Source organism: Solea senegalensis, linkage group LG2, assembly GCF_019176455.1.
Source record: "Solea senegalensis isolate Sse05_10M linkage group LG2, IFAPA_SoseM_1, whole genome shotgun sequence".
In the NCBI taxonomy this organism is placed as follows: Eukaryota; Metazoa; Chordata; class Actinopteri; order Pleuronectiformes; family Soleidae; genus Solea; species Solea senegalensis.
Genome location: NC_058022.1, coordinates 7434806 through 7462625, shown reverse-complemented (window position 1 = coordinate 7462625; position 27820 = coordinate 7434806). Strand labels below are relative to the sequence as shown.

At 41.6% G+C, this 27820-nt stretch overlaps 2 protein-coding genes and 1 long non-coding RNA gene across 4 annotated transcripts; 2 read left to right on the top strand and 1 right to left on the bottom strand.

The window, feature by feature from the left end:
* The first annotated feature begins 1870 nt into the window (after positions 1 to 1870).
* LOC122786573 (pancreas transcription factor 1 subunit alpha) lies at positions 1871 to 4750 on the top strand. Its single transcript, XM_044052973.1, has 2 exons — positions 1871 to 2566; positions 3754 to 4750. Exons 1-2 carry the CDS (start codon positions 1984 to 1986, stop codon positions 3789 to 3791), a joined length of 621 nt encoding a protein of 206 aa, XP_043908908.1. The 5' UTR covers positions 1871 to 1983; the 3' UTR covers positions 3792 to 4750.
* Positions 2493 to 23916, bottom strand: LOC122786589. 2 transcript variants are annotated; one of them, XR_006362463.1, is made up of 6 exons: positions 23243 to 23916; positions 18534 to 18587; positions 14438 to 14520; positions 8119 to 8342; positions 6080 to 6180; positions 2493 to 2552 (listed from the first exon to the last, which is right to left on the bottom strand). It is a non-coding gene; the product is annotated as an uncharacterized LOC122786589 (long non-coding RNA). The 2 variants fall into 2 exon arrangements; XR_006362462.1 differs by lacking the exon at positions 23243 to 23916 and having other exon boundaries at positions 18534 to 18883.
* Positions 16439 to 18940, top strand: twist2 (twist-related protein 2). Its single transcript, XM_044052985.1, has 2 exons — positions 16439 to 17171; positions 18877 to 18940. Exon 1 carries the CDS (start codon positions 16640 to 16642, stop codon positions 17135 to 17137), a length of 498 nt encoding a protein of 165 aa, XP_043908920.1. The 5' UTR covers positions 16439 to 16639; the 3' UTR covers positions 17138 to 17171; positions 18877 to 18940.
* Positions 23917 to 27820: the final 3904 nt, after the last annotated feature.

Sequence of the window (27820 nt, the reverse complement as noted above, 5' to 3'; positions counted from 1 at the left end):
ATCATTAAAAATCACCTTCTATAGGGAATAAAACAAAGGTTAATTATGTTATACTGATAACAACAGTTTGTAAAAATCCCGGTGATTACACACAAAAATACCTCATTAGTATTGTTATTTTATATTCCATCTTTGCCAAATGGAAATCATTTGACCTAAATCTTACACACTGGGCCTTGAAATCTGATTTTGATCACAATATCAAAAAGTACAATTTTAAATAGAGAAAAAACGACTCCCTTTATTTGCACATTAAGCCTCTGACACCTATAGGAAGTGAACTTGATGTGGCGTTAATCGAAATAATTAGTTTTTTGGTCCGTGCGCTCTTTACGCACGGACGAGATGGATAAAGATGGATAAAGATGAGATGGTGACTAACAAAGAGGATCAGGACGTTGTCCTTTATTCGACGTGTGTCAGCGCTTCAACACTGGAACTGTTAAGATCCGGTGGAAAATAAAGGCAAGTAAGTGCACTGTGTTCCCTCACGCAAACTGAAGTCCCATCAGGGAAATCAGGCTCAGTGAAGAAGAATGCCGACAGCACTGCGGCCTTTCTTTCTTTTGTTCCTGCAGAGAAAACAAACAGCTCGTCATGTGCGTCATGTTCGCAAATCTCATCACATCTGTAACGATTTAAGAGGATTTAATTATTTTCGAATTAAACTTGGGACACCTCCGTTAAAGCAGCAGGACCTGGGACTGTAGCGCAGGTGCGTTAGAGGAATATACATCTGATTTACAGGTCAAACATGATGATTTTCATTATTCTGTGACAGCAGCACATATCTTAATTTGGATCTTCTTTAAATGTAATTAAAACTCATCTCTGTGGCGCATGTGTGGAGCTGTGAAATGTTTACTGACAGAGACAAGCTTCACCTGTCTCATTGTTGATCGTCGGGGTGATTTTTGGTTAAATCAGCTGCTGCTGCCCCCCCATTCGCGCCTGCAGTGTTTACTGCAACACACAGATCCTCTTTAAATTTGCATCGTGGAGGACTTTGACAAATCAGAACCACGTGTTCGCAAATATATACAGCCTTCCTGAATTAAAGTCCATCCCGGGCTGCCCTCCATCCAACCTCGAAGAAAGGACTCCTCTGGGTTGTTTGATTAACCCGCGCGTAATTACAGCGCGTCCTCGCCACACGCTTTGCCATTTATCCAGTCATATCATTTGCAAATTGGGAGTGTATTAATGTGGCCACTAGACTCAAATTATGTGGGACGAGCTGTGGCGATGCCGCAGGAATATTTTGCATCGTGTAGGTCTGTTTGGAGTTGAGTGCGTAAAATATGTCTACACCAGAATAAACAGGAAGCACAAAGCGCACGAGCGTGTAGAGCTTGTTTTCCATTAAAACCTCGTTTGTTAGTTTTTTTGCAGTGACACACACAAAAAGAGCTCATGTGTTTCTGGCAGCAGTGTTTGTTGTCAGCTGAGCTTTAATAGATAAAATAGTCCCATTCTTCAGAGGGCCGGGTTGGCACGGCCTGCTGCGCCACAATGCTATAGGCACAAGCGCCTCCAATGGCTGCTAAATAGTGAGTGGTTTTGTCAATATTAGCGGGACTACTTGGAAAGGGGAGTTTATAATTGGACACGTGTTCGCCCCCCCACCCACCCCCCTCGCTTTTTGTCGTTATAGGAGATCAACTGATTCCTTTGTAATTTGTTTTTAAAGCAAAGAGCGATCCACAAGGAGGGGTAAAGTGTTTCTCAAGGGCCCCCATTCAGCCTTTAGAATTGGCCACTGCGACCCGCTGAGAAACACGGAGGCCCTGGAAGTATTTAATCCACGAGATGTGTCCACGAGACTGTCACACGAGAAGAAATCCGGGCGCGTGCAGATAGCCCACTGGTTACAGGCGCTGTGTCCGTCTCTGTCTCCACAGACTCTGTCTGTTACGCCTGTGCACTTTATTTATTTATTTATTTATTTATTTATTTGTTTGTTTGTTTAATTATTAAGTGAATATGGAGGACATACTGTTTGACTTCGACCACGATGGCAGCACGGATTTTGCATTTTGGGGACAGATGGACCAGAACTTTCAGTTTCAGAGCCAGCTGGACACCTTCCTGTCGGACTGCACGGCAGCCACAGGTCAGCTGTCGCCCTGGTCCTCTTTCGGCTGCCAGTCCATGTTCCCGGACGCGCAGCTGACCTTCACCGACCTCGACGTGCAGTCTCCAGGCGCGAGCGTCATCTACGCCGAGGGGGAGAGCCCCTGCGTGGACGAATCCCTGGACGTGACCAAGCACAGGGCGCGCAGGATCGTCTCCCATCAGCCCTACAAGGTGCAGCGGCACGCCGCCAACATCCGGGAGAGGAAGAGGATGCTGAGCATCAATTCCGCCTTCGAGGAGCTGCGCTGCCACGTGCCGACGTTTCCATACGAGAAGCGGCTGTCAAAGATCGACACGTTGAGACTGGCCATCGCCTACATCGCTCTGCTGAGGGAGATCCTCATGTCAGGCTGCGACCCCAAGTCCTATGTGGACGAGTGCATGAAGAACGGCTACAAGAACCAGACCAACGCCATCTGGAACACAAGTGGTGAGATGATCACTCTCATGTTTGAGCTGCAGATGAGAACAAACAATAATCCAACTCCAATCAATTCGAATGTGCACATTTACCAACATTTAATAATCGATTAATAATTGACTAGTTGTGATCTTAACAGTGGTGTAACTCATAGGCTACTGGGTTTTTTTTGTAAAATAATTTAATCAAATTATGTATGTATGGATAATGTTGAATATTGTAGAAGCTGCTTGTTATTTGTAGTACATTGTAAATTGCAGAGCCGGTCTAAGCCTTTTTGAGGCCCTATATAAGCACAATTTGATTTAATGTCCACCCCCAATACTTATATACACACTTTATGAAGTCAGTGGTCAACAGGAATTGATTGACTCGTAACTGACACCATAATAAAATAAATAAATTGCATCTTTGAATACTTAACACTAACAACATCAACTGTTTAATAAAAAAATACTGTCTCGTAAGGCATGTCAAGTGCTCTTAGGGGCCCATCTGTGGCCACGGGGCCCCTAAGCAGCCTTTGCTTATATGTTGGGCCCCTCTAGTAAACTCTGTATGCTGCTGAGCTTTACTTTACTCCTCATTAAATACACTTCAGCATGACCCGGAATGAAACACTGGCCATAAACTCACCAAAAACAGCTATGTTTTTAAAGCTGGAGAAAACAGGATTTATCAGCATTCTTATCACAAATTTTACATTTTACACCACAAAAGCGCCGTAAAACTATAGAGAAGTACTCAGAAAGCACACTTCCACAGTGTCTGTGGAAGTCAATCTCTAGCTTGCAAGGTCAACATTTTGTTTTTAAATCCTTAAAGCCATATCACCAAAATGAATAATCAAATCAAGATCAAGTCCTAGATATTTCCAACTGAATCGGTTTAATCTTTTTAAGTTATACTTCCATCAAGTTCTTTTAATTGTTAATTACATGTAATTCTTTTCAGTGAAGAACAAACAATGAATTGTCACTTTAAGCAGACTTTTATCCCCAGGTGTGTTTCCCTCATCTGAGTTTATTATTTCTGTGGGAATCTTCTCTGAATCATCTTTATGGGGCTTTTCAGGAATAAGTGTTGTCCCCTCCATTCTTCAGGGCCAGACGTAGGACTTGTTAAAAAGTCTTTAAAATGTATTAAACCTTATGTGTTTCTCCTGCTTTTGTTTCGCCCTGCTCCCCTTTTCTCAGATCTGACAGCCCGCCTCTCTTGGATTAAATGGGATTAAGTGAAGAACATGGGGGGCGCCTCGACTGTGGAGATGACGGCGTGGAGGTGGTTCACGTTTGTTCCTGCCTCTTCTCTTCTCTCTTCCCTCTCTACATGTCAAAGATAGGCTGGCAGCCAGCAGGATGGGGCCCGCCGCCGATCGACATCTGCGGACTTCTCACCGGGTCACACACCTCAGGCTTTCTCCAACCTCAACCACTTCTTCATCCCGCGTGGCTTTTAATATTCTAATTCATTGTTGACTGTAATTGAGAGCCATTGTTTCTGTGGCTGAGGAGGTAAAGACGGCCGGCACTTGTCACAGAGTGATGGCGAGAGGGGGACACAGTGGCATGAGACTGAATGGAGGTGTACTCGGGGCTCATACTTCTGCATGTGGCCCTCAAGTGCTTTCTGGACTGCGGCTCATTAGGCTGCGAGTCGATGTGTTAAAAAGAGCTTTACTCATGTAAATGAGATGACGACGACGACGGCGGGCGCGAGAAGCAGATTGGTGTAATGTGTTTTAGCATGTCAGGTGCTGCTTCCAATGATGGCAATACGGTTAATTGTGTTTCTGTTTGTTTGTTTTTCTCATGTGGAACCTCTATTATTATTTATTTATTTATAATTGTTGATTATTTATGGTTAAAATGTGTACACGCGCTGCTGGGATTATCTACTGTGCGATGACTTGAATGTTTATGGTGACTTTCTGTACGTTTAAAAGCTTCTGTACGAATATGTATGAATGTATTGTGATGGATGGACTCATAAAGGAACTGCAATTATTGCTCAATTACTAAGTTAATCTTAAATTACTTTGAGTCTTTTTTTCAAATAAATAAAACAAGCTCCATAAATGTGAGCATTGTCTCAAAGACATGCACTCAAACAATAATACGGTACTGAAATGTAGTCAATGAAAAGGTGTGATTCAGGTTTGTTGTTTTAAAGTGACGAAAATGAACATTTTGACCATTTATTTGCCTGAATAAAAACCTTATATGTGTACTAAAATTACAAAAACACACAAAATGTGCAGTGGTAATGTTTTTTTTTATATTTTAAATGGAATATGTGTCTGTACCCTTGTGGTTTAAATAGTACAAACTAGATCCTTCTTTTGATTTAAGCCCCTTTGTGCCATCCCTGATAGTCAGTACATTTTTAGCATTTTCAAGCACACTTTTGAACAAGTGAGGCAACATTTTTCATTTTTGAGTGTGAAAACAAGAAGAAAATCATTTAAACTGAATTATTTTGGACATTTGAGAATGTTTCAATATTCAATATTTTTAAAACAAATTATGGACCAAACAATTTATCGATTAATCCAACAGATTAATGATTTTGAAAATAATCATTAGTTGCAGGCCTCCACTACTGGAACATGTCAAACCATCAATTATCAATAACTTTTAAACAAGATTAAAAACACATGGAATCCCATGTTACTTAGAATCACAAAAACAAAAACACTGAAATCACTTTTTGAATTATTATTAGGAGAAATTCAGGTGTTGCAGTTTAATGTTAAACCTACAACACAGACTCTGGTTTGAGTGAGAAAAGGTTTGTGTGGCTGTGTCGAGGAGCAAGATTTCATAAAAAAAACATATTTTAAATTAAATTAAACTAAATTAAATGAAATTAAATCATCAAATGAAATTAAAGTTTCCTCCCACAGTCGAAAAACATGCAGAGGTTAATTTGACTCTAAATTGACAGTGAGAGTGAATGTTTGTTTGTCTCTGTGTGGTCCTGTGACGTGCCGGGGATGTGTCCAGGGTGGGATACCACCTTTCACCCTAGGTCAGCTGGGATTGGCACCAGCGACCCCCGTGACCCTCATGTGGAGGATAAAGCTGTAGACAATGAATTAATGAATAAATGAAATTGATTAAAATCAATTAAGTTATTTTAATGCTCACCCAATGACAAGTGACCTTTGAAGCTCTCTGACCTCTGTGTCATTACCTAGTGGTATTGGCTGGCTGATTTTCATTCATTTTGCTCTAAAGCAGTGGTTCTCAAAGTGAGGAGCAGGGACAACTTTGGGTCTATGAACTAATTAGTGATAAAGTACTGAGCAAGACGACAGAAGAGGAAATATCCAGAGTCTTGGATGATATCGTGAGTGAAATGTTTTTTTTGTGGATAAATTCTATCAACCAAAAGACTTGGAACCAGATCATCACTCTGTTTTGAACAAAAGCAATAAGTGCAGTTCATTATGGGACAATGGGGGACACTGCAATTACAATTGTTTGGACAAATTTGTAGGGAGATGGATGCTGCACTTACAGGTAGCTGCTGAAGTGAAGTAAATGCTCAGTACGATGAGGAGCGTCGTTCTGCTCGTATCTCTGGCCTCAGCTGAGGTCAGCTTCATGATGGACATCAGCCTGTGAGAGAGTGAGAGAGAAAAGGGCATTATCACCACTCCACTTGTTTTTTCTTGCCTCACTTTTATTTTCTGATAAACCAACTCCTCTGAAGATTACATAGTAAAGGTATAATATAAGGTACAAGGCAATTTATGGTATTTTGTTCTCCTAGGACATTCGAATGTAACACCAGGACAAATCTCACGCAGATTAAACTTAAGACATTGTGCTTTTAGAACAAAAGTGAGCTTGACTTGAAGATACATACTGTTTCCATGGCCCTCTGGCATCTCTGCTCTAAAAACCTTAATTATCTTAATTGATAAAACTTGCCAATGTTCCAATTCAACACAGACTCGTCAATAAATGAAGAATAATGTGTGGTTTCTGGAATCTGGAATAAAACAAATGACATAACAAGTGTGATGTAAAGGAATAGATCAGATAATCAGAAGTAATCGTTTTTTTGTTTGTTTTTTTACATAAATAACCTGAGCACTGGTACAATTGCGCCACACTATCTTTATTTTGGCGATAATACATGTCCATTAGACAACAGTGCCTCTTTTGTTAGATATAAAAGTATATGTTTAAAAAAAAGAAAGAAAAACTTTGTTCCGCTCTCGATGCCAGTCCTCTGAATCATACATTTATACTACATAATTATGTTTATGCACATTTATGATCCCAGCCCATCAAAACACTTAAATACCATTCTGATGAGATACAATTCCACTGAGTCCAGAATGAGTAAGACTCCACCAGTCTGTGGACAACATCAGGCTGAGGTAGTTTATTGATTTAACATCCGGCAGAAGTGCACTGACAAACACTGCGAGGCTGTTCTGTTCATCAGTCAGCAGGTGTGTTTATCGTGTTAGTGTAACTCTGTAGTCTGGGCCCGCACTTGTAAATATAATTAGTGTATCACATCCTGTTGAAACAATGGACGAGTCTGGGCAAAAAGAAATCTGAAACAGCCGTCTCAAAAAAGGGTTGCATTTTGAACACGCCAATTTTTGTTAGATATAAAGTAAATTCCACATAACCCCTGTGGTTAAATGTTAAAACCACAATGTGCTACAAAAAAAAAGACATTTCTCTGCAGCCGGGGGTTTGAGCCACATTAAATACGATTGTTGCATCCTCTGCTGTTAATATAAAACACAACAGTTACACAACTCTTACTGCGCTCACTCTTGGATTAAAGTACTTATAACACATGGTACAGCACACAACTCTGCAGTGCGACACGGAGAGAAATACATCTGTACACAAACCAACTCTTCTATGTGCAGAATAGAATAGAATAGTATTTAAATTAATACAGTTAACATAGTTCCAATACAAATAATGCAACTGATGTGCCGTACATAGAGTTTATAGCTATTGCTAGTTGGAAAATGTTGTCCCTTGTTGGGCTTTTACATGAACAGCATAATAACACATGATCAGACACACATAACACATTCAAATCTACATTACACACAATAACAGCAGTCAAATGATAAATATTAAACGTAATCAGTACAATAAAATAAATTATAAAATAAAAAAAAGTGTGTACAAACATATGGCATGTTATTATTTTAAAGGAATACATGTAATACACTTCTAACTTTCACATATTTCTTACATAAGTGTCACAGCAGAAATAGCACCATGACTGCTTAAAGTGGTAATAACATGTATTTATGCACCTGGTGTGACATATTTCAGTTAGGGTATTAAATCTTCTTCCTTACCAATATGTGACATCTAAAAACATGTTGTTTTGCATTTATTTAAAGAAATAAAGAATCTTTTTTTCTTTTTTTTTTAAAGGTTTAAAATTTGACAACAAACACGCAGCTCTCACACAAATGCTGACTCCCCCAGAAGCCTTTGCACTCATCGCCATGGTGACCCAGTGTGTTGGCACTTTAATGGCTGTGAAAGTGCAGTTAAATAGCTCACCTGTTTTTCTCATCACGGCTCCTTTTCACATCAGCACGCTTTCAGCCCCCGAGCTAATAACTCAGATCCAAGAGTGTGAAAGAAAAATGTGGTGTCGTCTTCAGAATGTGTCCCGGGGGTCTGCGCCCCGAGGCAGGGCCACGCGTTTGAGACCTTCTCACATGAGCACATTCAATATTTTTCACCTCAAATTAAAACCATGACTCTGACGGTGGCCAGAGAAGCTGCAAAGAGAGAAATGAACAGTCAGTACATTTACAAGCACTAAGACGTTTGAGAAGACAAAGTTCTTGTACCATTATACAAGCACTAATGGGAAATTCATTTAATGAATGGAGAGTGTTTGCCTCCACTAGGTGGCACTATGTCCCCTTTTCAGTTTGTCAGTATTAGGCTGTGTTCAGACCGAACGGGAATTTACGTGCTGCGTCATTCGTGCCTTGGGAATCATTGAATTTTTGTGCAACATCAACTTTTTTGAAGTACGTGACGTCATCTGGAGAATCTCAACAATGGTTGGTCATAGCGTCAACGCCAACGAACATTTGCAACTTGAGCATTGGGGCGATTAAAAGTTTGCGCATTGACTTTCTATCTATTGAAAATCTCAGTGTGAATAGTTCCGGTGTGAATGCAGCTTTAGCATTTTTAAAAACAACTTTACATGGTGGCTAGTTGTTAGCATATGGAGCAACATTCTGAGTCCTCCTACCATCCATGAACTTTAAAATATTCAGTTCATTAAGCTTTTTGCATTTTGCCATTCACTGACTACACCTCCACTCCACAAGGGGGCAATATACTGGACATTCTTCTTGTTAGTATTAAGTGGTTTTATGTCAAACACCTATAATAATTTGATGGCATAATAATGGAAAGATTAATATCTTTCCATTCTATCTATTATTTTTAAAAAAGCACACAAATCAACATGTAAAGAAATTACAAGTACAATAGTATCCCAAATGCATGACCAATTGCATGACCTGGGTCAGTTAGTCTGACTTTGCAAAATTCAATTTAGTATCATTTCAGTCAGACTAACATGTTTATATGTATTTTAAAGGTCCAGTTTTAGTCAGACGAACATAATAGTTCAGTTTTTGCACTGTCATATGAATGTCTTGACTGTGCAGATGAGAGGTGAGAGGACTGTGAGGTGAACTCTGTTATTTAACCATGAGTTGAAGCCACACAGAGTAGATTTACTGTCCTGCATCTTCACTGTAAAACAAGAGTTGTGCCTGAAGCAGCGCTGAGTGAGGGTGTCATTGGTGACACAGGTGACAGTGAGACAGTGACAGTGGACTGTAAACGCCGCCTCCGTGTTGACATCCACTGAGCTTCCCCCCCTGCGTGTCGTGGCCCAATCAGCAGAACAAACAACAACCACTGTTTGCCCAGTCTTGCTGTGCTGCCTCCCCCCCGACCTGCCCGAGCTCAGCCTAACCTCCTTGTACCCCCACCCCTGTCCCCTCCGTCTACAGCCAGGGCCACCTGGCTTACACATCGCACTGTGAAGCCGAGCCGACCATCATGTTAACCTTGCCACCAGGGTCACAAGTGCAGCACTAATTACGCGGCGTTATTTGTGCAGTAGGCGGCCCCATCGGCACCGGCGTGCACGGCCCCCTCTGTCATTTGTTTGGCAAATTTACTCTGACCCTATCAAAAAACGACCCCATCCTCCCCCCTACTCCCCTCCCCTCCCCTCTCGTCTTCCACCTTCCCTTTGGCCTGGTTAAAGTTCAGATTCTGGAAGTAGTACCTGCATAATGAATATAATTGTGTTATAGCCGGCATAATTGCCGTGGCAGCACTGTTTTGTGTAACTGTCGAGTCGGTGAAGTGCATCTGAGTTGAGCGTGGGTTTGAATTCAAGGTTTGTTACTTTGCGCTGAGAGCTGTGATAAACAGCGCGCTGACCTGCAGCCTCCACAGCTAATCCCTCTCTGTGTACATAAGCATGTATGTAGCACAGGTGGTGCGCCGGGTCAGTCACTGATCACAGGGTGTCGGTGGTGTGAGTTACTGATATTTTACAAAAGTGTCAGTGGAACTCATGTAAGACTCTGTGATTAAGACTTAAGGCCACAGTGTGTAACTTGTTTTTGTTGATGTTGTTTTTTCTTTGTAAACATTACTTTTAGTGTTAGTTTCTCTTATAGTTTTTGTATGTGGTGGGCGTTTTTGTGTGTAACGGTAAATTACACAGTCAATGCTGCTTTAATCTACACCAGGGGTATCAAACATACGGCCCACGGGCCAGGACTGGCCCACCAGATTTGTTAAAATTCCACTTTTCCACTGAAGGACTACATTTTTCTGTTCCAGATACCTGTGACTAAATGTTTTGTTCCTTTTCTAGATCTGTAAGGTGTAATGCACATGTGTAAAAATGGTAAACTTATTTTTCTCAAGATATTTCTGGTTGTTGCTGTCAAAAATTCATTCAATGTAAAGAAAAGGAAAACATTTGGAGTCATTGTTGTTTATAAGTTGTTAAAAATTGCGCTGTATGTGGCCCCTGAACTAAAATGAGTTTCACACCCCTGATATATGGGCATTTATTTGTATTTAAAAGTTACGGACTACAGTTTTAATTTACGTTTATATTTTAACGCCTCATTTTTCCGGGGCATGTTAGAGCTCCGGCACCTTACCTAACACATACAGCATGAACAATGGACACAGAGCTGCTGTACATCATGATGTCTTTTCTCCACACACGTCTCCTAGGAGAACGTAATGCCTTGGAGAGATGCACTTCAAAGTGTGGCTTGTTTATTGGGCAGCCATAACTCTACAGGGCAGCACCGAGGAGTCAGGTACAGAGCATACAGGTGGCGGTTGTGGTGGTGGTAGCATGTGTGTGTGTAGGAGAGCGGTTATTCTGCCCTATGTCTCCCCTTCACCTCCAAATATCAAAGGTAACTCTGTCAGTGGGGGTCTCTGGCATCTAGGGCCCCCCCCGCCACACAGGAGACAAAGCATCGCTCGTGCATGCAGCATTGAGTCTGCATCGTATTAAACAAAGCCTAAATGCTTCAAGCTGTTACACACTCCCCAATGAATCCTTTATGAAAGGGCCCCTAATGCGATTTCAGAAACACCTTGTCATCGGCCCCGGGGCGGCACACTGCAGAGGTTTGGATCTGTGAATGAACGGGGCTGAAGGCATTAGTGAGAGTTGCTGAGGAACAACTCCATGTGAATGTGGCCGCGTATAGTTTTATAGGCCAATATGTCTCACCGATACGGCCTGTTGTTTCACCCTCTGCTACATTAGAAGCGCTGACTATGAATGGAAGGCCCCGCAAGCTCCGTCCAGTGGGACGCTCCGATGTTTGAAGAAATGAAGAACTTGAAAAACATCTATTTTTAGCCAGAGAGAAGACAATCCTCAATAAATTCTGAATCGTGCAGTTCGTTTTTGAAGTGATGCAATCTTTTTATTACGGAGACATGTCGTGTTTTTCATACACACTGTATATCTTGCATTAAGTGCAGCCTGCCACGGAGTCTGACATCCAACTATCTAATAAGACCTGACCTGTGAGTCACATTTTCACAACTTACTGGAAAAGAAGAGACACAGAATAAAAAAACAACATCTTTTTGATCCCACTTCTGAGTAAAAAAGAACATTTAAATGAACCATTCTTTTCCACTAGGTACAACTCTACCTCTAGGCATGGTGTAAAGCTTAGAAATATGTAACTACAGCATGTACTGGGACACTGGGAAAATCTAGATATCTTTACTTTAACCCTTTAACACCAAGCTTATGCAACGGTTTGTGCTATCAGAAAAATCCCAAACGTTTCTACAAGCTGAGAAGTTGCACGTCAAAGCCAACGTGTGGATATTACGATAATAAATACATTTCACTCGCACTGTTTCAGGAAGTCCGAGAATCAGCGTCTTTGTCACCAGACAGGAGAGCGTGGGAAGAACACCTGTACATAATTTCCATTTTTTGGCCTGTTTCTGCACATTGAGAGACGACAAAGACTCCAAAAATCTTATTGTAAATATGTTTCATAATGTTCAAATCTCAAATTAAATATGCAAAATCTGTTGTTCATGTACAACTGCTGTGTTTTTCTTCATTTTAAATTTTAAAATAACATGCAGTGCATTGTAAATAACTGCCAAATATTGGAAGTTATTCTGGAAAAATGGGCAAAAGCACTGAGTTAGATTCTACAGTCGGACATTTTGAGGGTGTTAAAGGGTTAAAAAACGTTTTTTTTTTGTTTTTTTTTTGCATTACTTGTCATCAGGTTTGTGTTCCCCACTTCATTTGCAGTGCTGGTTAGAACGCAGGTGCAGAAATGTAAATGGTCGCTCTATAATGGAAACGGTGCGGCTACAAGTAGCCTTAAAAGTGATTGCACCGCTGGTAATAGAAACTGTATTCTGCACAATGAGAACCAGCTGGGCCTTTTTCTCAGCTGAACATCTCTGCTTCATCTTGAATCACTTTCTGACACTGACACACACACACACACACATGCACACATGCACACATGCACACACGCACACAAGCCACTTGTGGATTCACACAATAATCAGGTGATAATGTAAACAGTGTACATGTGCTAAAAACACCATACACATGCAGACATGCACATGCAGGCCACTTGCTTTAGATCCCTTTGCCAAGATCATTTGGGGTGAGCCTCACAAGTGTTTTTTTTTGGGGGTGGAAGTCAAAAACTGATCCTGGCAGACACATGGACAGTAAAATTCCACTCCACTCATCACTGCCTCCAACAAATCATCCCTCCCATAACTCCCCTCACACGTCCGTAACCCTCTGCGTCAGATCAAAGCGTCCTGTGAATCATCGCGCATCCATATCTACGTTTGGCTGCCGTTTCTCCCTTTTCCTCCATATTCCTCCCATTCTTCTTTCTGTTTTTTCTCTCTCAACACCTCTCAGTCTCGCTGCTCGTCTCACGTCATGTCGTTTTCTATTTACGACGCCGACGGTGAAGGCCGTGCGTGAGGCGGCGGGGGTGTGTTCTCAGTGGTGTGACGGGACAGCGGGGGAGAGGATCTGGGCTTATTAAGGCCGTGCCCTCCACCCGCATGTGCAGCTGGTTTTTGAGGTGTCCGACAAGACAGAAGTACGTCATCCTGCTCTGCTGAATTATGGCCTGAGCTCATCTTTGATGTGAGAGGCAGGTCATACACCACACACCCACTCACTTCTTCTTCTTCTTCTTTTTCTTCCATGTCACCTCTCTTGAGTTCATGCAGGAGCCTCAGTGACTAATTTTCCTCTCAACTGTAATGAGTGTTGGGTGAGATAAACATGAACAACCAGACTTAGTGATATCATCTTCCTCAATGAAATTTTCTAACTTTTTTTGGCTTTCAGCTGCTCCCTCTCTAGAGGTCGCCACAGCGGATGATCCGCACATTCGATTTGGCAGAGATTTTTACGCCGGACGTCCTTTCTGAAGCAACCCTCCAGTTTATCCAGGCTTGAGACCGGCACATGTACACTAAATGTGGCCCCCCTGTGGCTGGGGTCAATTAACAAAGAGCAATGGGGATTGAGTACCTTTCTCAGGGATGCCCTTCACCTAGCACCTAGAAAGGCCCTTGTTTTTCAGACTCCTTAAAGCTGCTGTATGTAACTCTTTTTTCTTTCTTTCTTTTTTTAAATGTTAATATTATTATTGCACCTCTGTTTGGTCTTTGTGAACAGAAACAACATCACGTTATTTGTATGCTGAATTTTCACTGTAATTGTCAGGCAATACTATCAGACCTGTATGCAGCTGCAGTTCAGGGTCAAGAAGGATTTAACCTTCCAAAGTGTGTTTTTTTGTTGTTGTTGTTTTTTTTGAGCAGGAGAATTCACTTCTGAAACTTTTCCTCTTTGTGTTTTCAATCATACGTCAACCTGTTTGCAGCTGTCTCAGTTTACCAGCGCAGTGCGGCCGTTACCTTGTCTGTCTTTAGAAAAAAAAAAAAAAGGATCATTTCCAGTGTGTTTGGGTATTTGTACATAGTTAAAAGTTACACAATCTTATATCTTAAACATAATTTAATGAGAAAAGTGATTATTAAGCAAAAGTATATCAACGTTTTTCCAAACCATAATTTGCAGTGGAAAATGATGGGGTCGAGGATGGGGATGGGGTCGATCAGTCATACTCATCATTCATTGCTTGCAAGCCTGATTATCATCGCCCACAGCACATACAGTGGGTGGAAAAGTGCTGGATATAGGGGGGCCCCTCTCACTCTTTTTTCCCCCCCTCCTTCTTCTTCTTGTGAAGTGTGTACAAGTGAATCTTACCTCACAGACGCTGTGCAGGATCAGTCTCTGTTCCTCTGCGAGTCTCCCCTGGGCGTGTGTGTGTGTGTGTTGGCCTCCTGCAGCTGAGCCAAGGAGAAGAGGGAAGGTCAGAGGGCATAATCAGGCAAAGTGTGCAGAATGTGTCTGTGTGTGTGTGTGTGTGTGTGTGTGTGTGTGCGCTCTGCACGTGCACATATCAGCCCTGCCTGCTTTGCTTTCATACGTCCATGTGTGAAACATTACCATCTTCATAAAGAGCTTGAAATGTAGCCACACTCCGACCTACAGTACAGGCTGCTGAGTCGCACCAGGGTCTGAGTTGAAAGTAGAATGACAGTCACTATTACCAGAGGCGGCCAAAAACACAAAGCAGACCAGGGTTCGCCATCGGCCAAGGGAGAAAACCAGGATGTGTCCCAATACCAGGAGAGCACTCATGTTGTGCAGCTTTTAGGCAGTTCCAGCTCATTTACAGTGACCAGTCTCCCCGGATGTGTTAAACACACATAACATGGCCTCACTGTGCTTGAGATGCTGACGTTTGATTATTTTCAAACATGCTCCGTGGTGAACTAGAGCCCGCTCTGCAGTGTAAATGAGCAAAATTGCTTCCTAATAAGAGGCAATTATTCAGCGCAATTTGATTAATGATAGAGTCACAGGAACAACTGAGGCCTTGTTTCCTTGATAAGTTCAGGAACATCATGCACTATTATGCCTTACAGAGTGAATCTGGCTGCATCAATACACCATGTGTCATTTTCAGATTATTCTTCTCCTGCTATGATTTTAGATTTTCCATAGTTTTTTTCTCCATCTCTTTCGTCTCATTTAAATAAAACTAAAGTGACTATTTAAATGCTTTTATGGGAGTTAAAGAACACACACACGCCACACCTTTGGCCACAAAAACACCTACAACAATATAGAGCCGCAGACATCTCGAGGGGTCACTCAGCTGATTTGGACAAACGCTGCATTTTGGCAGTGGATAAATTCGGCGCGATAATATGAGCCACCTGTGCGCCGCTGTGCGCGGACTGGAAACATGACATGACAGATGAAGAAAGTGGACCACTGACAAAACGCATGGAGAGCGCGTCCGCTGGAGGTATCCACAGAAACCAGAGAGCTCCTCGGTTAGTTTAAGCCTCCTTCCTGTTTGACTTCCACATTAGAGGAGCTGTGACAGAGAACGGGGCTTGATTCGATTACACATCAAGTGGATAGATTTCGTCCGGGCGGCCCGTTCAACGTGTGCGTAAATGGCTGTCCACAGAGAGAGACAGACAGAGACAGAGAGTGTGTGTTTACTGTACCTGGATTATTAAAGGCCTTTAGAGAGCAACACTCGATTCTAAAAGACCAAATGGATTTCATTCAGAAGTCAACTCAACTGGGTTTATTGGCAAAGACTGAACTGTCATGTGATTCGTTACAGAGATTAAACAAATAGGTTTAATCTCTGTAATAGTGTTGTTAAAACTGTAAAAAAAGAAGTGTGAAATCAATTTTAAAAACAAATATTTGTGCTATTAAGATCCATCAATGCTGACTGGTGAGCAAAAGAAAAATGTGTATTTTAAAGATTTGATTCAACATATTTTTGCTCCAATTTATGTCGAATATACACATTAACATATATAGGCTACATATGATGTTTACTTCTATATATTGATTTGACATGTTCTGATCCAAGTGAAAATAAACATTGTCCCACATCAAACGCTGTGCGTGTCCATCATGGCACTACATCATGGTCTAATGGCGCTAACAAGAGAGGAAACACTTTCTTTCTAGTTGATTCTCACTGTAAATACGCGCCTCGTCTCGGTCATAATCCAGACACATGAAACCATGACTGCTCCCTCCTGCTTATTAGCGGAGCAGGACGCACACTCACTGGCTCCCACCTCCGCCCTCAAAACCCCTCCCCTTCCACCCTCAAAACTATTTAGCATCTCAAACTGGGATAAAGTTTCCAAAAAAAGTTTGAAGGGAAAAAACTTCCTGCAGGAGAGGAGAAGCGTGCCAAAGCTCCAGAAAGAAAAGCAGCAACGAGCGCGCGCGCGAGAGAGTGTGTGGGCCACCTTCAAGAGATTCCCTCCTCATCTTTAAGGATATCTATACATTCCTGTAACCACGGCTTCGAAGGTGGACAACGTTTTTTCCTCTCTATCCCTGCATTTCTTCAAGAAAGAAATGGAAGAGGGCTCCAGCTCCCCGGTGTCCCCTGTGGATAGTCTGGTGACCAGCGAGGAGGAGCTGGACAGGCAGCAGAAGCGCTTCGCGAGGAAGAGGAGGCACAGTAAAAAGTCCAGCGAGGACAGCAGCAGCGGCAGCAGCCCGGGTCCGGTCAAGCGCGGCAAGAAGCCGAGCCCGAGCAGCACTCAGTCGTACGAGGAGCTGCAGAACCAGCGGGTGCTCGCGAACGTCCGGGAGCGACAGCGGACTCAGTCTCTGAACGAGGCCTTCGCGTCTTTGCGCAAAATCATCCCCACGCTGCCCTCGGACAAACTGAGCAAGATACAGACGCTGAAGCTCGCCTCCAGATACATAGACTTTCTCTGTCAGGTGCTGCAGAGCGACGAGATGGACAGCAAGATGTCCAGCTGCAGCTATGTGGCGCACGAAAGACTCAGTTACGCCTTCTCTGTGTGGAGGATGGAGGGCGCTTGGTCTATGTCCGCGACCCACTAGCACCAAGAGACCTTCACTGACTAATGCCAAAGCGGTGGGTACCACAGTAGTGATAGTGTGTGTTTGGAGCAGGACGTGTTTTTGGTTTCATTGTTGGTTTGGACCAAAAAGAAAAGTGGGTAAACAACACAAGGCAGTCACTAGAGAAATATTAAAATGACTACATGTATATGTATATATATATATATATATATATATACATATGTATATATATATATGTATATGTATGTATATATATATACAAAATATAAATGAATAAAAACAACATGATGTTGCACAGACAGATGCAGATTACAAACTGCACTGTGTGGATTTTACGCACAGTTTCGTGCACTTTTGTGCGTAAAGTATCAGTAAAAAAAAGTGCCTTGTTGTGAAGTGATGTTTCAGCCACGTGCAGGCTGTCGTTTACATTCATGTTTATACTTCACTGTTGTCACATTCAGAAACAGAAAACATTTTTATATATATATATGTATATATATATACATATATATATATTTAAAAAAAAAAAAGGCCTCAGCATCTCTTCAGCTTCTGTATCCAGATCCTGTTTTTCACCTGATCAATTATCCAAATTGATCCAATAACGCGGGAGATGTAAGGGCGTATTTATGTTGGTAAATAAAAGAAAACTCTTAAAGTTACAACCTTCCAACAGCGTTTTAAAACGAGGTGCGTTAAAGAAAGAGGCCGCATCAACACGCAGCTGTGTCGTGCCACCACGGATAATTTACATCCACAATAGAGCGCTTTCCTGTGTGGACACCGCAGGAATGGGCAGCTCGGCTGGATATGAAAGTTCAAGCCAGTGCAAGGCAATAAAAACAGAGGCTCGTATTAACAGGCGGCTCAGAGGCTTTTTTTTTTCATGTGGATGTACAGACGAGAAGAGTCTGTGTGGCACAAACTGACAACTGTGGGTTTTATTTTTATTTTATTTTCTGTTGTTGTGTTTTGTCTCAAACTTCAACGTTCACGAAAACAGAGATAGGAAAGAGAAAGACGATAAACTTAAAAACACAAATATGAGATGCTATCCTTTTTTTTATTACAAGCTGTTCACTGAATAACAGTCGTTTCAGATTTAAAAATAAATACATACAGACATGAATGAATAAATAAATAAACACATAAATAAATAGATAGATAGATAGATAAAATAGCAGAGGCAGAGTTTGTTTATTTCTCACGGGCCTGACATGTTGTTTACATAACGAACGAGACTTTGTTGTTTATTTTTAAAAAGACTCTGGAGTGTGTTTGTGTGTCAGTGATTTTTGAAGGTGTATCTTTACTTGAATACAATGATTAAAACAAACAAACACATAAATAAATAAACAGTAAGTGTTTAATTCTTATTTATGAAACTGGTAAAAAAAAAAAAATCACTCACACTGGAGACGTGACAGATCGTGACCTCAGTGAACTCTCGTGGTTTGTTGTTGCTCTGTGGAAGGAAGAGAAAAAACAAAGAAGACAGTTTTAAATGTTAGTCGTGGATTCTCTCAGGTGTTTCAAACCCAACAGAAAAAAAGACAAAAACACGGTCACTCTCAAACACGTCTGTGTTGCCATGTGGTTTCACTCAGCTCAGTGGATAATCACTGATGTATTAATGACTTCCCACGCTGCGACGCGAGCCAGTGGATGTAAAACAATCATATGTGTGTGTGTGTGTGTCACGCGTGTTTCCATTCCACTCATTCACACTGTGTTTCTCTGTGTTTCCCTCACAGACTGTTTACTTCTACAAAGTATGAAGACCAAAGGTAATAAATGAAGAACCCATAGACCTCAAAGGCTTGGCGGAGAAACCCACGACTACCAAGTCCTGCGTGAAGGAGCGTGAGCGTGTGAGCGTGTGTGTGGATGATTTTTTAGGGTGACTGTGGCACGTGAGAGAGAGAGGGAGCGAGCGAGCGAGCGGGAGAGAGAGGGGGGGGCAGAAGATCCACGGTGTGTATTTCAGGCAAAGCCATCCTTACATAGTGTTTTCTTTTTTTTTTTCTTTAAAGAAGGAGATCTATTTTGGTTTTTTTTTTCGTTTGTTTTTTTTCAAAAAGACTTTAATCCTAAAGTATAAATATATAAATATATATATATTATATATATATGACTGAATCCACATTGTACATACCTGTCTGTGTAAGTGTAGCTTGTAAAAGGGACCAATGCAATTCTTTAGAGTCATTCCTGCATGGATTTACTTCACCGACTTTTCTTTAGCAAGTCTTCAAAAACTCCGTCCAATGTACAATGTCTTTTTTTGTTCTTGCTTATTTATTAAAACACATATTTTTGAAAAAAAAATATGGTCGGTCTATTATTATTATTTTTATTGCTGTTATTATTATTACTATTACAATTAATATTTATGATGTGACCAAAAACTTGGATTTTTGTTCCAAAGGGAATTTTGTGGGTGTTAAACTTAGAATAGAGAGAAAACACTGTTGTGTTTGCAAAATGCAAATTATATATACATATAACAAATATCATATATAAATATATACACAACACAAAACAAAAACAAGACAATAAACCTATATATAACAACAGGACAAACAACAACTATTGTACAAATTAAACATATTTTAAAACACACATATGCATATATATATATATATATATATATATATATACATATATAATAAAACAAACAAAAATAATGCATATTAAATACATTTAACCAATGCAAAATGCAAATTAAACTAACAAAAAACAATGGAACCCCCTCATTAAAGTTTCAGCTAAACATCCAAATAAAACAGATGAAAATAGAACATATATATACATATACATATAAAAATCCAACAGCATATTAATCCCAGTGCTTGGGTGTAACAAGTTGCCCCTTCTCTTCCCTTTCCTCTTTGTCATGGAAAGAAAAAGCCGACTTAAATAAAAAGGCCATAAAAGCACAGCTTCATTAACAGTGAAGGAAACTCGAGCCAGTTTCAAACTGGGGCTTATAAAATGCTTGTCCGCTTAAATAACGAGTCATCATTTCAAATGGCCTCTGGGCTTTTTAACGAGCAGGAGCTGCAGAGCAGAGCAGATAAGACCTGCAGCAGCAGCAGCAGCAGCAGCTTCAAAAATAAAAGGACATTAAACAAACAGACCATAGACGAGTGAGTGAGGCAGAAAGCCCTTTGAATGTCACCACTCACTGCTCAAACATTCAAAGTGTTTACATCTCGGTTTCCCCCAGACTTTGCTTAGATGCAATCTAAACAGTGAAAGGAGCTCATTGTGAGATGGCAGAGTGACTCTGGGTCTCTGTGGCTCTGACCGAACAAAGCATGACAAGTGACTTTCACATGGACACAGAGTCCATGACACACTTTTTCCTCTTTTTACAGAAAAATAAAATATGTCAGATGATCGTCAATAAATCAGTCAAACGTTTTCCTTTGGACAGCACAGTCTCGTACAGAGAGGTCGTATCGTGCTTTATAACATGTAAAAGTAAAAATAGAATTATTATGCAGAACACATGTAGGAGTATAAATATAGTGCATGAAGGCAGACTCTCTGTATGTGCTGCGAAAGGTGACGCAATGATTTATCAGTGTTCACACACACAACAGAGGAGTGCTTCTTAAATGTGAACATAGACTAGATGATTTGCTCCTCTGTGACAGTAAACTGAACAACATTCAAACAAACATTTACATTTTGAGAACATATGGATAACGGGATTATTTTCCACAGTTTATTTGCTCCTCTAAACTGATTATATTCAGTTTGTGAAACAAAGCTGATCGACATATTCCACTATTTTTGACGTGATGGACCAAAAAACTAGGTAAATAATCAAGAAAATCAACAGATGAATTGCCAGGCAGGAGGCAGGACTCCTAAATGTGGAAAAACACACTCTATTATTTTACTTCCTTGTACTTTGGTGGCTGTTTTGACAGTGATGAGTGAGAGACACATCACAGACGCTCATGACTTGAAAGGTGACTCCTTTATCTGGGTACTGATTCCTTTCTTCTGGAGTACAAGTGTAAATATGACAACGTGTGCCACTTCGGGTACATGACAGACATTTTGAGTCACAGTACCCAAATCCTAACTCAAGGACAAGGATGCACAAAAAGTCCAGAGACCACCTCACTTTCTTTGGCACTCTCTGGTGGTCTCAGATCCTGCAGGACGGCCCTGCCTCGGCCAGGTCTGTCCATAGGAGCCTGTTTGATACCTGCTCATTATCCCGGGCCCTCACAGCTGAGCAGCACAGAACCACCCGGGGGCCACTGCTCCAGTGGTGCGAAGGATCCAGATGTTTCCCGTAAAATCAGACGGAAAAAGCTACAAAACTTTAATTTGCAGTAAAATGGGAATAAAGTGAGGGTTTACACTCCGTGCGCCTCAAACAGTATTCTGTGTTTGTCTGGTTCAATAAAAAAAAAAAAAATATCCAAGGTTAGTCTCATACCACTCTGGAGGCTGATGTCGGTGTGACTGAACTTCCTCTGTGTGTGTGTGTGTGTGTGTGTGTTCATGGCATTAGTCAAACTTCAAAAAAACGTATTGATCCTCCCCCGTTTAAGTCCCACAGTGTGATGTAAACATTTCCTGCAGAAATGAGGCAAATTAAAGAGAATAACTAGGATTTAATGATGTCTGTATTTATGTGTAATAGATTACGGGGATTCATGTCCAAAAATAAGCACAAATACTATTTTCTGCCAAGAAGTCCCATGTTACATATGTAAATAGATTTTATTGGAGTTTTCTAGGTGATTTAAACACATCATTTTCTCCCTAAATCATCATATATTTGTGCTGAATGCACACACAGAGATAAACTTGCTCCCATTTAGTACAACTTTGGTGTTTCCACTTCAGTATTCTGACATGCAAACTAACAGAAGAAGTGTGTTGATCTAAAGAAATGTCTCACGCAGAGCGCAGAGAGTGAGACATCTCGCAGAGGAGAGAACCTGGCAGAACCTTGGCTGTCAAGGTTTGCCTGGATGAAAAAAGGGGAATTAGCAGAGGTTTTCTGGCCTGTTTCTGCAGCTCGTATCCGCCTTCCCTTCATTTCATTGTTTAATCAAACAAGTCTTTGATCCTGCACACACGGACCCCGTCACTTTTTCATCAGGCGTCAGGCTGCAGTTTTTCTTTCTCTTTTTCTTTTTTCTTGAAGCGGGTTGGCACACTGCACATTCTCACTTGAGCGCTGCTTATTCTAGCTGCAGTGTTTTACTGATGGAGGAGAGAGCATCATGAGTTCACGTCATTCACAAATTCAAGATTTTTTCCAAAACTGGTGGTGGGCGTGTAGAACTAACCTGGCTCTTCTAATTCAAAAACATTTTTCAGGGGCACGATTGGAATGACGTGTGATAGGAGATATTTCCAGAATAACAGAGTCGAAAGAAATTAATCTTAGCGTTTTAACAACAAAACCTGTTTGCAGACTTTTGTATACTGGTCCAGCAGACCCTTAAGATGTTGACTGACATGTCTCCACTTTGCTGCAGACAAGAAAGTAATAAAGTGAGTTGTCTTTTATCTTAAAGGTTCTGGGTTCGATTCCCCGGCTCCACCAGTCTACATGCTTATGTGTCCTTGATGGCTGTGCTAGCAGCATGCGAACTCTATAACCGACGACTTTTTCTTTTAAATCCTGAGAAAGCACAGATTACATGATCCAGGACCACACACGAAACGATTATCTGGGGTGACTTCACAACTTCAACGTGACTTCAGAATATAAAACAGACGTGGAGGCGGACTGTCGTTGTCGTCAGTGAATAGCTGTTTTGTGTGCGTGATGTTTTGTGCTAAGAAACGTAAAAAAAAAAAAACCAGTTCTAGACAACATCCGTTTCCCGGTCAACTCAATCTCATTGGTTATTGCAGGATTCTGGCCACGCCCCCAATCGCCAACAGGTTTAACACTTAGGATTTGATATCAGGACGTCCAAGGACGTTAAAATTGTGTTTGTTAACCCAACTCACACTACAGCATCAATGGGCCAGATATCGGAAGACAGTGACGACTGTCGGAAGAGCCAGATAGGAACTGAAATAGTGAGTCTTTTATTTTTTTGCAGCTACACCCAGCTTCAAAAATCTTCTCACCTTTAGTGCAGATCCCCGTTGGTATTCTTGTAATTGAATGACTGAACGCTGCTGTAGATGGCATCCTCTCAACTCTCTCTCTGAGGCTCATCAGTGGTTTGGACTCTGTTTGTAAGCAGACAAGAGACAACATGCATTCATTAACTTAACCAGTGACGTTCATGCTGCAGAACACAGATCGTGTTACCATGAGAACAAAGTGTGATCTGTCACAGTGTCTTCACAACATTCCACTGCACGGAATCCCTGTCATCACAGACACACACACACAACACATGAAGGACAATCAGTCAGAGTCCTGGCAGGCACAGTGAGGCAAAGCTGTGACATGAATTCATGTTTGTGCAGATGCTTTCATTCAAATCCGCCGTGGTGCGTGGTGTGTGATTTGGGAGTCGTCCACGACAGACAGGTTCAAACGAGAAGAGCTTGTTTTACTCATTTCACGGGGAATAAATAAAATATCGCGGCAACTTTACTACGAGTGTAAGTGAACGGGGAAGTGTGAGCGTAGACTTTCTCTGGTGAGGTGAGTGTTGTGCTGTGAAAGTGTGTTTGTGAGTGTAACTCGGCTCTTGGCGCTGAGCACATGTCTTTTGGCGTTGTCCGTAGTCCATCTGGTCTCATCAAACACACACACACACACACACACACACACACAGGGAGAGAGAGATGCACGATGGATGATAACAACATTTTATAAATGGCTCAGTTTCCCTCATCTGAAATCTAATGTTGGTGAATCTGCTGATGTTTAAAATAAAGAGTATTCACAGTGTTCACGACTGTGCTGTGGTGTCACTGATGTTTGCCAAACAATAATCAGGCGGGTCAGATGAGGTACTCATAGAAAAAGACAGGGAAATAGTTTCATGGTATTTACTGCTCATTGTATCCACAAACAAACAAGGGCTATCAGCAATAATCTGTGGTCATTAATCTTCCAGATGGAGGCTGAATCGATCTCTCTCTGCCAGATATTCAGAGAGTTAGGTCAGGCGTTTAACAATCATTGCTTTGGGTCTTTTCCTGGCTCCATACTGGAGAGAGAGAGAGAGAGAGAGAGAGAGAGAGAGAGAGAGAGCACAGTTTTATGATGCAAGTCACTGGCTTCATCATTTGTCTTCACTGTGTCTACAAGAAAAGCATGAAACATTGCTTTTTTGCATCCACTAACAGTACTATCATCACCTTCATCGTCACATTTGGCCTACTGCCATTTTCAGGTGCAATATTTGTTAGAGCCAAAATGAGAGTCAAAATATCATTTTAGATTCATTCTTGTCTCGTAAACAGCTCATTCTACAGACTGAGAGGATCATCGTTGTCTCACAGATGTGCACAAATATCACACGGTAGTCATTTTAAATGTGTTTTTTTGCATGAATTAGAAGAATCATGTAAAGACTTCCACTCCCATTGACATCGCAAATAAAATGAAATGAAATGAAATGAAATAAAATAAAATAAAATAAAATAAAATAAAATAAAATAAAATAAAACAAAATAAAATAAAATAAAATAAAATAAAATAAAATAAAATAAAATAAAATAAAATAAAATAAAATATTTATTGAAAATCGTTCAGCCTGAGCACCTACTGGTCACCAGTGGGACAGGCACCTCGAGCATATCATTTGCCACATTCGTACACAGGTCTACAGGGACTTAGTTTTTTTGGTTTCGTTGTCAACCTGACAGAAGATCACGCACCACCTAATATCAGGTGACAGTTCTGAGGAAGGCGGAAGATACACGACACAATCTTTCATAGCATTTTAAGGTCAACAGGGACATCCCTTACAGCATGGCATCACGATCTAAAAATGTTGCTTTCAAGGCCACAAATGAATGGCAGCCAGTAGGGCACGTCCTTGTGTTCTTGCCACTCTAGAGGATACTTTAGTGTCCATCTTGTGACTCAAGAGGACCCTTCAGCATGCAGCATATTTGTCTATTAGGCGATTGCCGCCCCTGTGCACAACACTGCTCCACACCTCCATGAGAACCTGGATTTACCTCCAGGTGTGTGTGAGTGTGTGCTTCCATGTACAGTCAGTGCGTTTAGCTGCATGTTAAAGGTCTGACTTTAGTCAGACTAAGACAATAATTCAGTTTTTTTAATGTCATGTAAACACGTTAGTCCGACTAAAATCCAGCTAGTCTTAGTCGGACTAACATACCTGGATAATGCAATTCTTAGTCCCATTACTCCTGCATGTATACACTTAGTTGGACTGGAGTCAGACTTGACGTTCTACACATGCAGAGAGATACAGCGCCACCTGTGGAAATGGAGTCAGTCGTACATCGCCAATAAATCGATTTTGCTCCTCTGCATTAGCTCGATGAAACTGTGCATGTGTGTGGGGTGACAACACTCTTCTCCTGCTTTGCTGTTAACTAGCAGCGGTAACGACCACAGGGGTCATCAGAGGTGAGTGGGTCACACCAGGTCAAGGGAGTTCATTCATTCTTCATTTCATTCATAGGAAGTGAAGAGAGGAGAATTTCTTCTTCCTCGTGTAGTAAGATTATTCAGATTCAAAGTTTCAAAAAAATGAAGAAAAAAGGAAAAAAGTGAAGTGTTAATACATTTGAAAACACTGGTATAACAGGGCACCTCTGCTGCGGTTCATAGAAACGTCTTTGTTCTCCACTACACACAGTTCTCCGAGCTGTTTGATGAGATAGGGGTTTTCACTGTGAGTGAAGTCCAAACCACAAACACACCATACAGAACATGGCCGTGTGTCAAATTCAACCGTGCAACCTCAGATTTAATCTAAAAAACATTTACGCAATTCATGCAAAGGGAGTTTTTTTTCACTTCGGAAAATGCAGGGAGGAAAAAAGCTGCCGATCAAACTCTGCTCTCTTCTGTCAAAAATAATGTACTTTCTAAACATTGGTAATTCAAGGGGCCAATTTAACACAATCACAGCAGAGTGAAGTTATGTCTCTGTGACAAATGAGGAAAACTATCTTATTTTTTTGTCCTTTTTTTGCAGTATATCTTTTCAGAAGATTAGTTTGACCTAAAGAGAAACTGTGAGTGGAGTTAAAGGTGCAATATGCAACATTCAGCCTCACAGGGACTTCAGGAAACTAATATAACCGACATCAAGATGTAGTAAAGCACACCTATAAACGTATACGTCTTATAAACTCTTCTAAAGTTGAATACAGCTGGAGACACAGCAAGTAACGAGCAGTGTGGTAGTTACAGAAAGTAGCTCAAAGCAGCTGTAAGTGACGGACTCTTCAAATTTGACTCATTCTTTGGCTAAAAGGGCTTCAAACAAGGAGGGAGATAAGACTCGGTTTGATATTAGCCTGGCAGCATGACTTAAAGGGCACCAGCATGACTCTGAAGTAGCCTTTCTCCTGGATTTATAAGTATCTTGATGCATACAGTACATGATGTTCCTAGTTCTGTTTCCTGGTGCTCATCTGCACAGACTCTGGCACCCAAGTTCTGCATTTGGCAACTTTGTCCGGTATCTATAACAAAAAGCAAAGCGAGTTCCTGACCGCCCCTGAACTTTGCACCTGGCCTTGTCCTCTTGACCTAGACTCTGAATCACCAGCTCCTTCATCGCCTCACGTGTCCTCGTCCCTTTTGATGTCGGTACATTCTCAACACCAGACTAAACACTTTACAGTAGCGAGACGAGCAAACGCTGCACAGCTTTTCAAATACACTATGGGTCAGAAGTCCCAATTGGACTCATGGAACATCCGACGGAAAGAAAACGGTCACAGTCTGGTTCTGTTGTTTCCAAATCCATGCTTGGAATAAAACAAGTTGAGGGACGATTAAAATATTTCTCTACACTGTCGTCAGCGATAAGCTGCGAGGAGTTCCCCAGACTCTACCGTCTTAATTACCGATGCCACACGTGCATTTTTGTGCGTCGATGATTCAAAACTGATTCTAATGACTCATCTGTAATTAGTTTTATTTGTCATCCCGGCAGCGGGCCCCAAAAACCTCATCGGCCATTTCGAGTTTAGCGGAGCCTGCAATTAAAAAGTGTGGCGATGAGCACAGCTGGGAGGATGAGGCCTCTCCTTCTACATGGGCGGACGGGTAATGACAGAGCGAGTCGACATCAAGTGACGCTGCATGAAGATGAGCTGCCGCAAAACCAGAGAGCTACTGCGGGGGAAAACAAGAGGGAACGCGGGGTGTGTGTATGTGTGTGTGTGTGTGTGCCCCAGGATTCAACCCACGCTGACATTTCAGCTCTTTGTTGTGGAGAAGCGGCAACCATCTTGTGGGCTGGCCGTTCACGACGGGTGGAGGAAGGGGCTCCACCTTTTTACGCTGACCTGACCTCACCGAGAGGTCACAGGGGTCGTCGTGTGTGTGTCGCTACATAGGCGAGATGACGAACGCGTCGACGTCCGCGGTGAGCTAAAGGTGAGACGGCCAGTCTGCGTGTCACCAGCGCGGTTGTTAAAGCGCTTCCAGCCACCGAGGAGCCGTAAATTTCCACCTTTAACATCATTCCTCCTTTCACTGGCGAGAGCTCTGCGTCTGCATGGCGGTAAATATTGTCCCTCGCTTATCTT

Bases quoted from the DNA above. Each gene is read 5' to 3' on its own strand.
- LOC122786573 (XM_044052973.1), top strand. From the start codon at position 1,984: ATGGAGGACATACTGTTTGACTTCGACCACGATGGCAGCACGGATTTT. The intron at 2,567-3,753 runs GTGAGATGATCA...CCCTTTTCTCAG, and splicing joins CGCCATCTGGAACACAAGTG to ATCTGACAGCCCGCCTCTCT.
- twist2 (XM_044052985.1), top strand. From the start codon at position 16,640: ATGGAAGAGGGCTCCAGCTCCCCGGTGTCCCCTGTGGATAGTCTGGTG.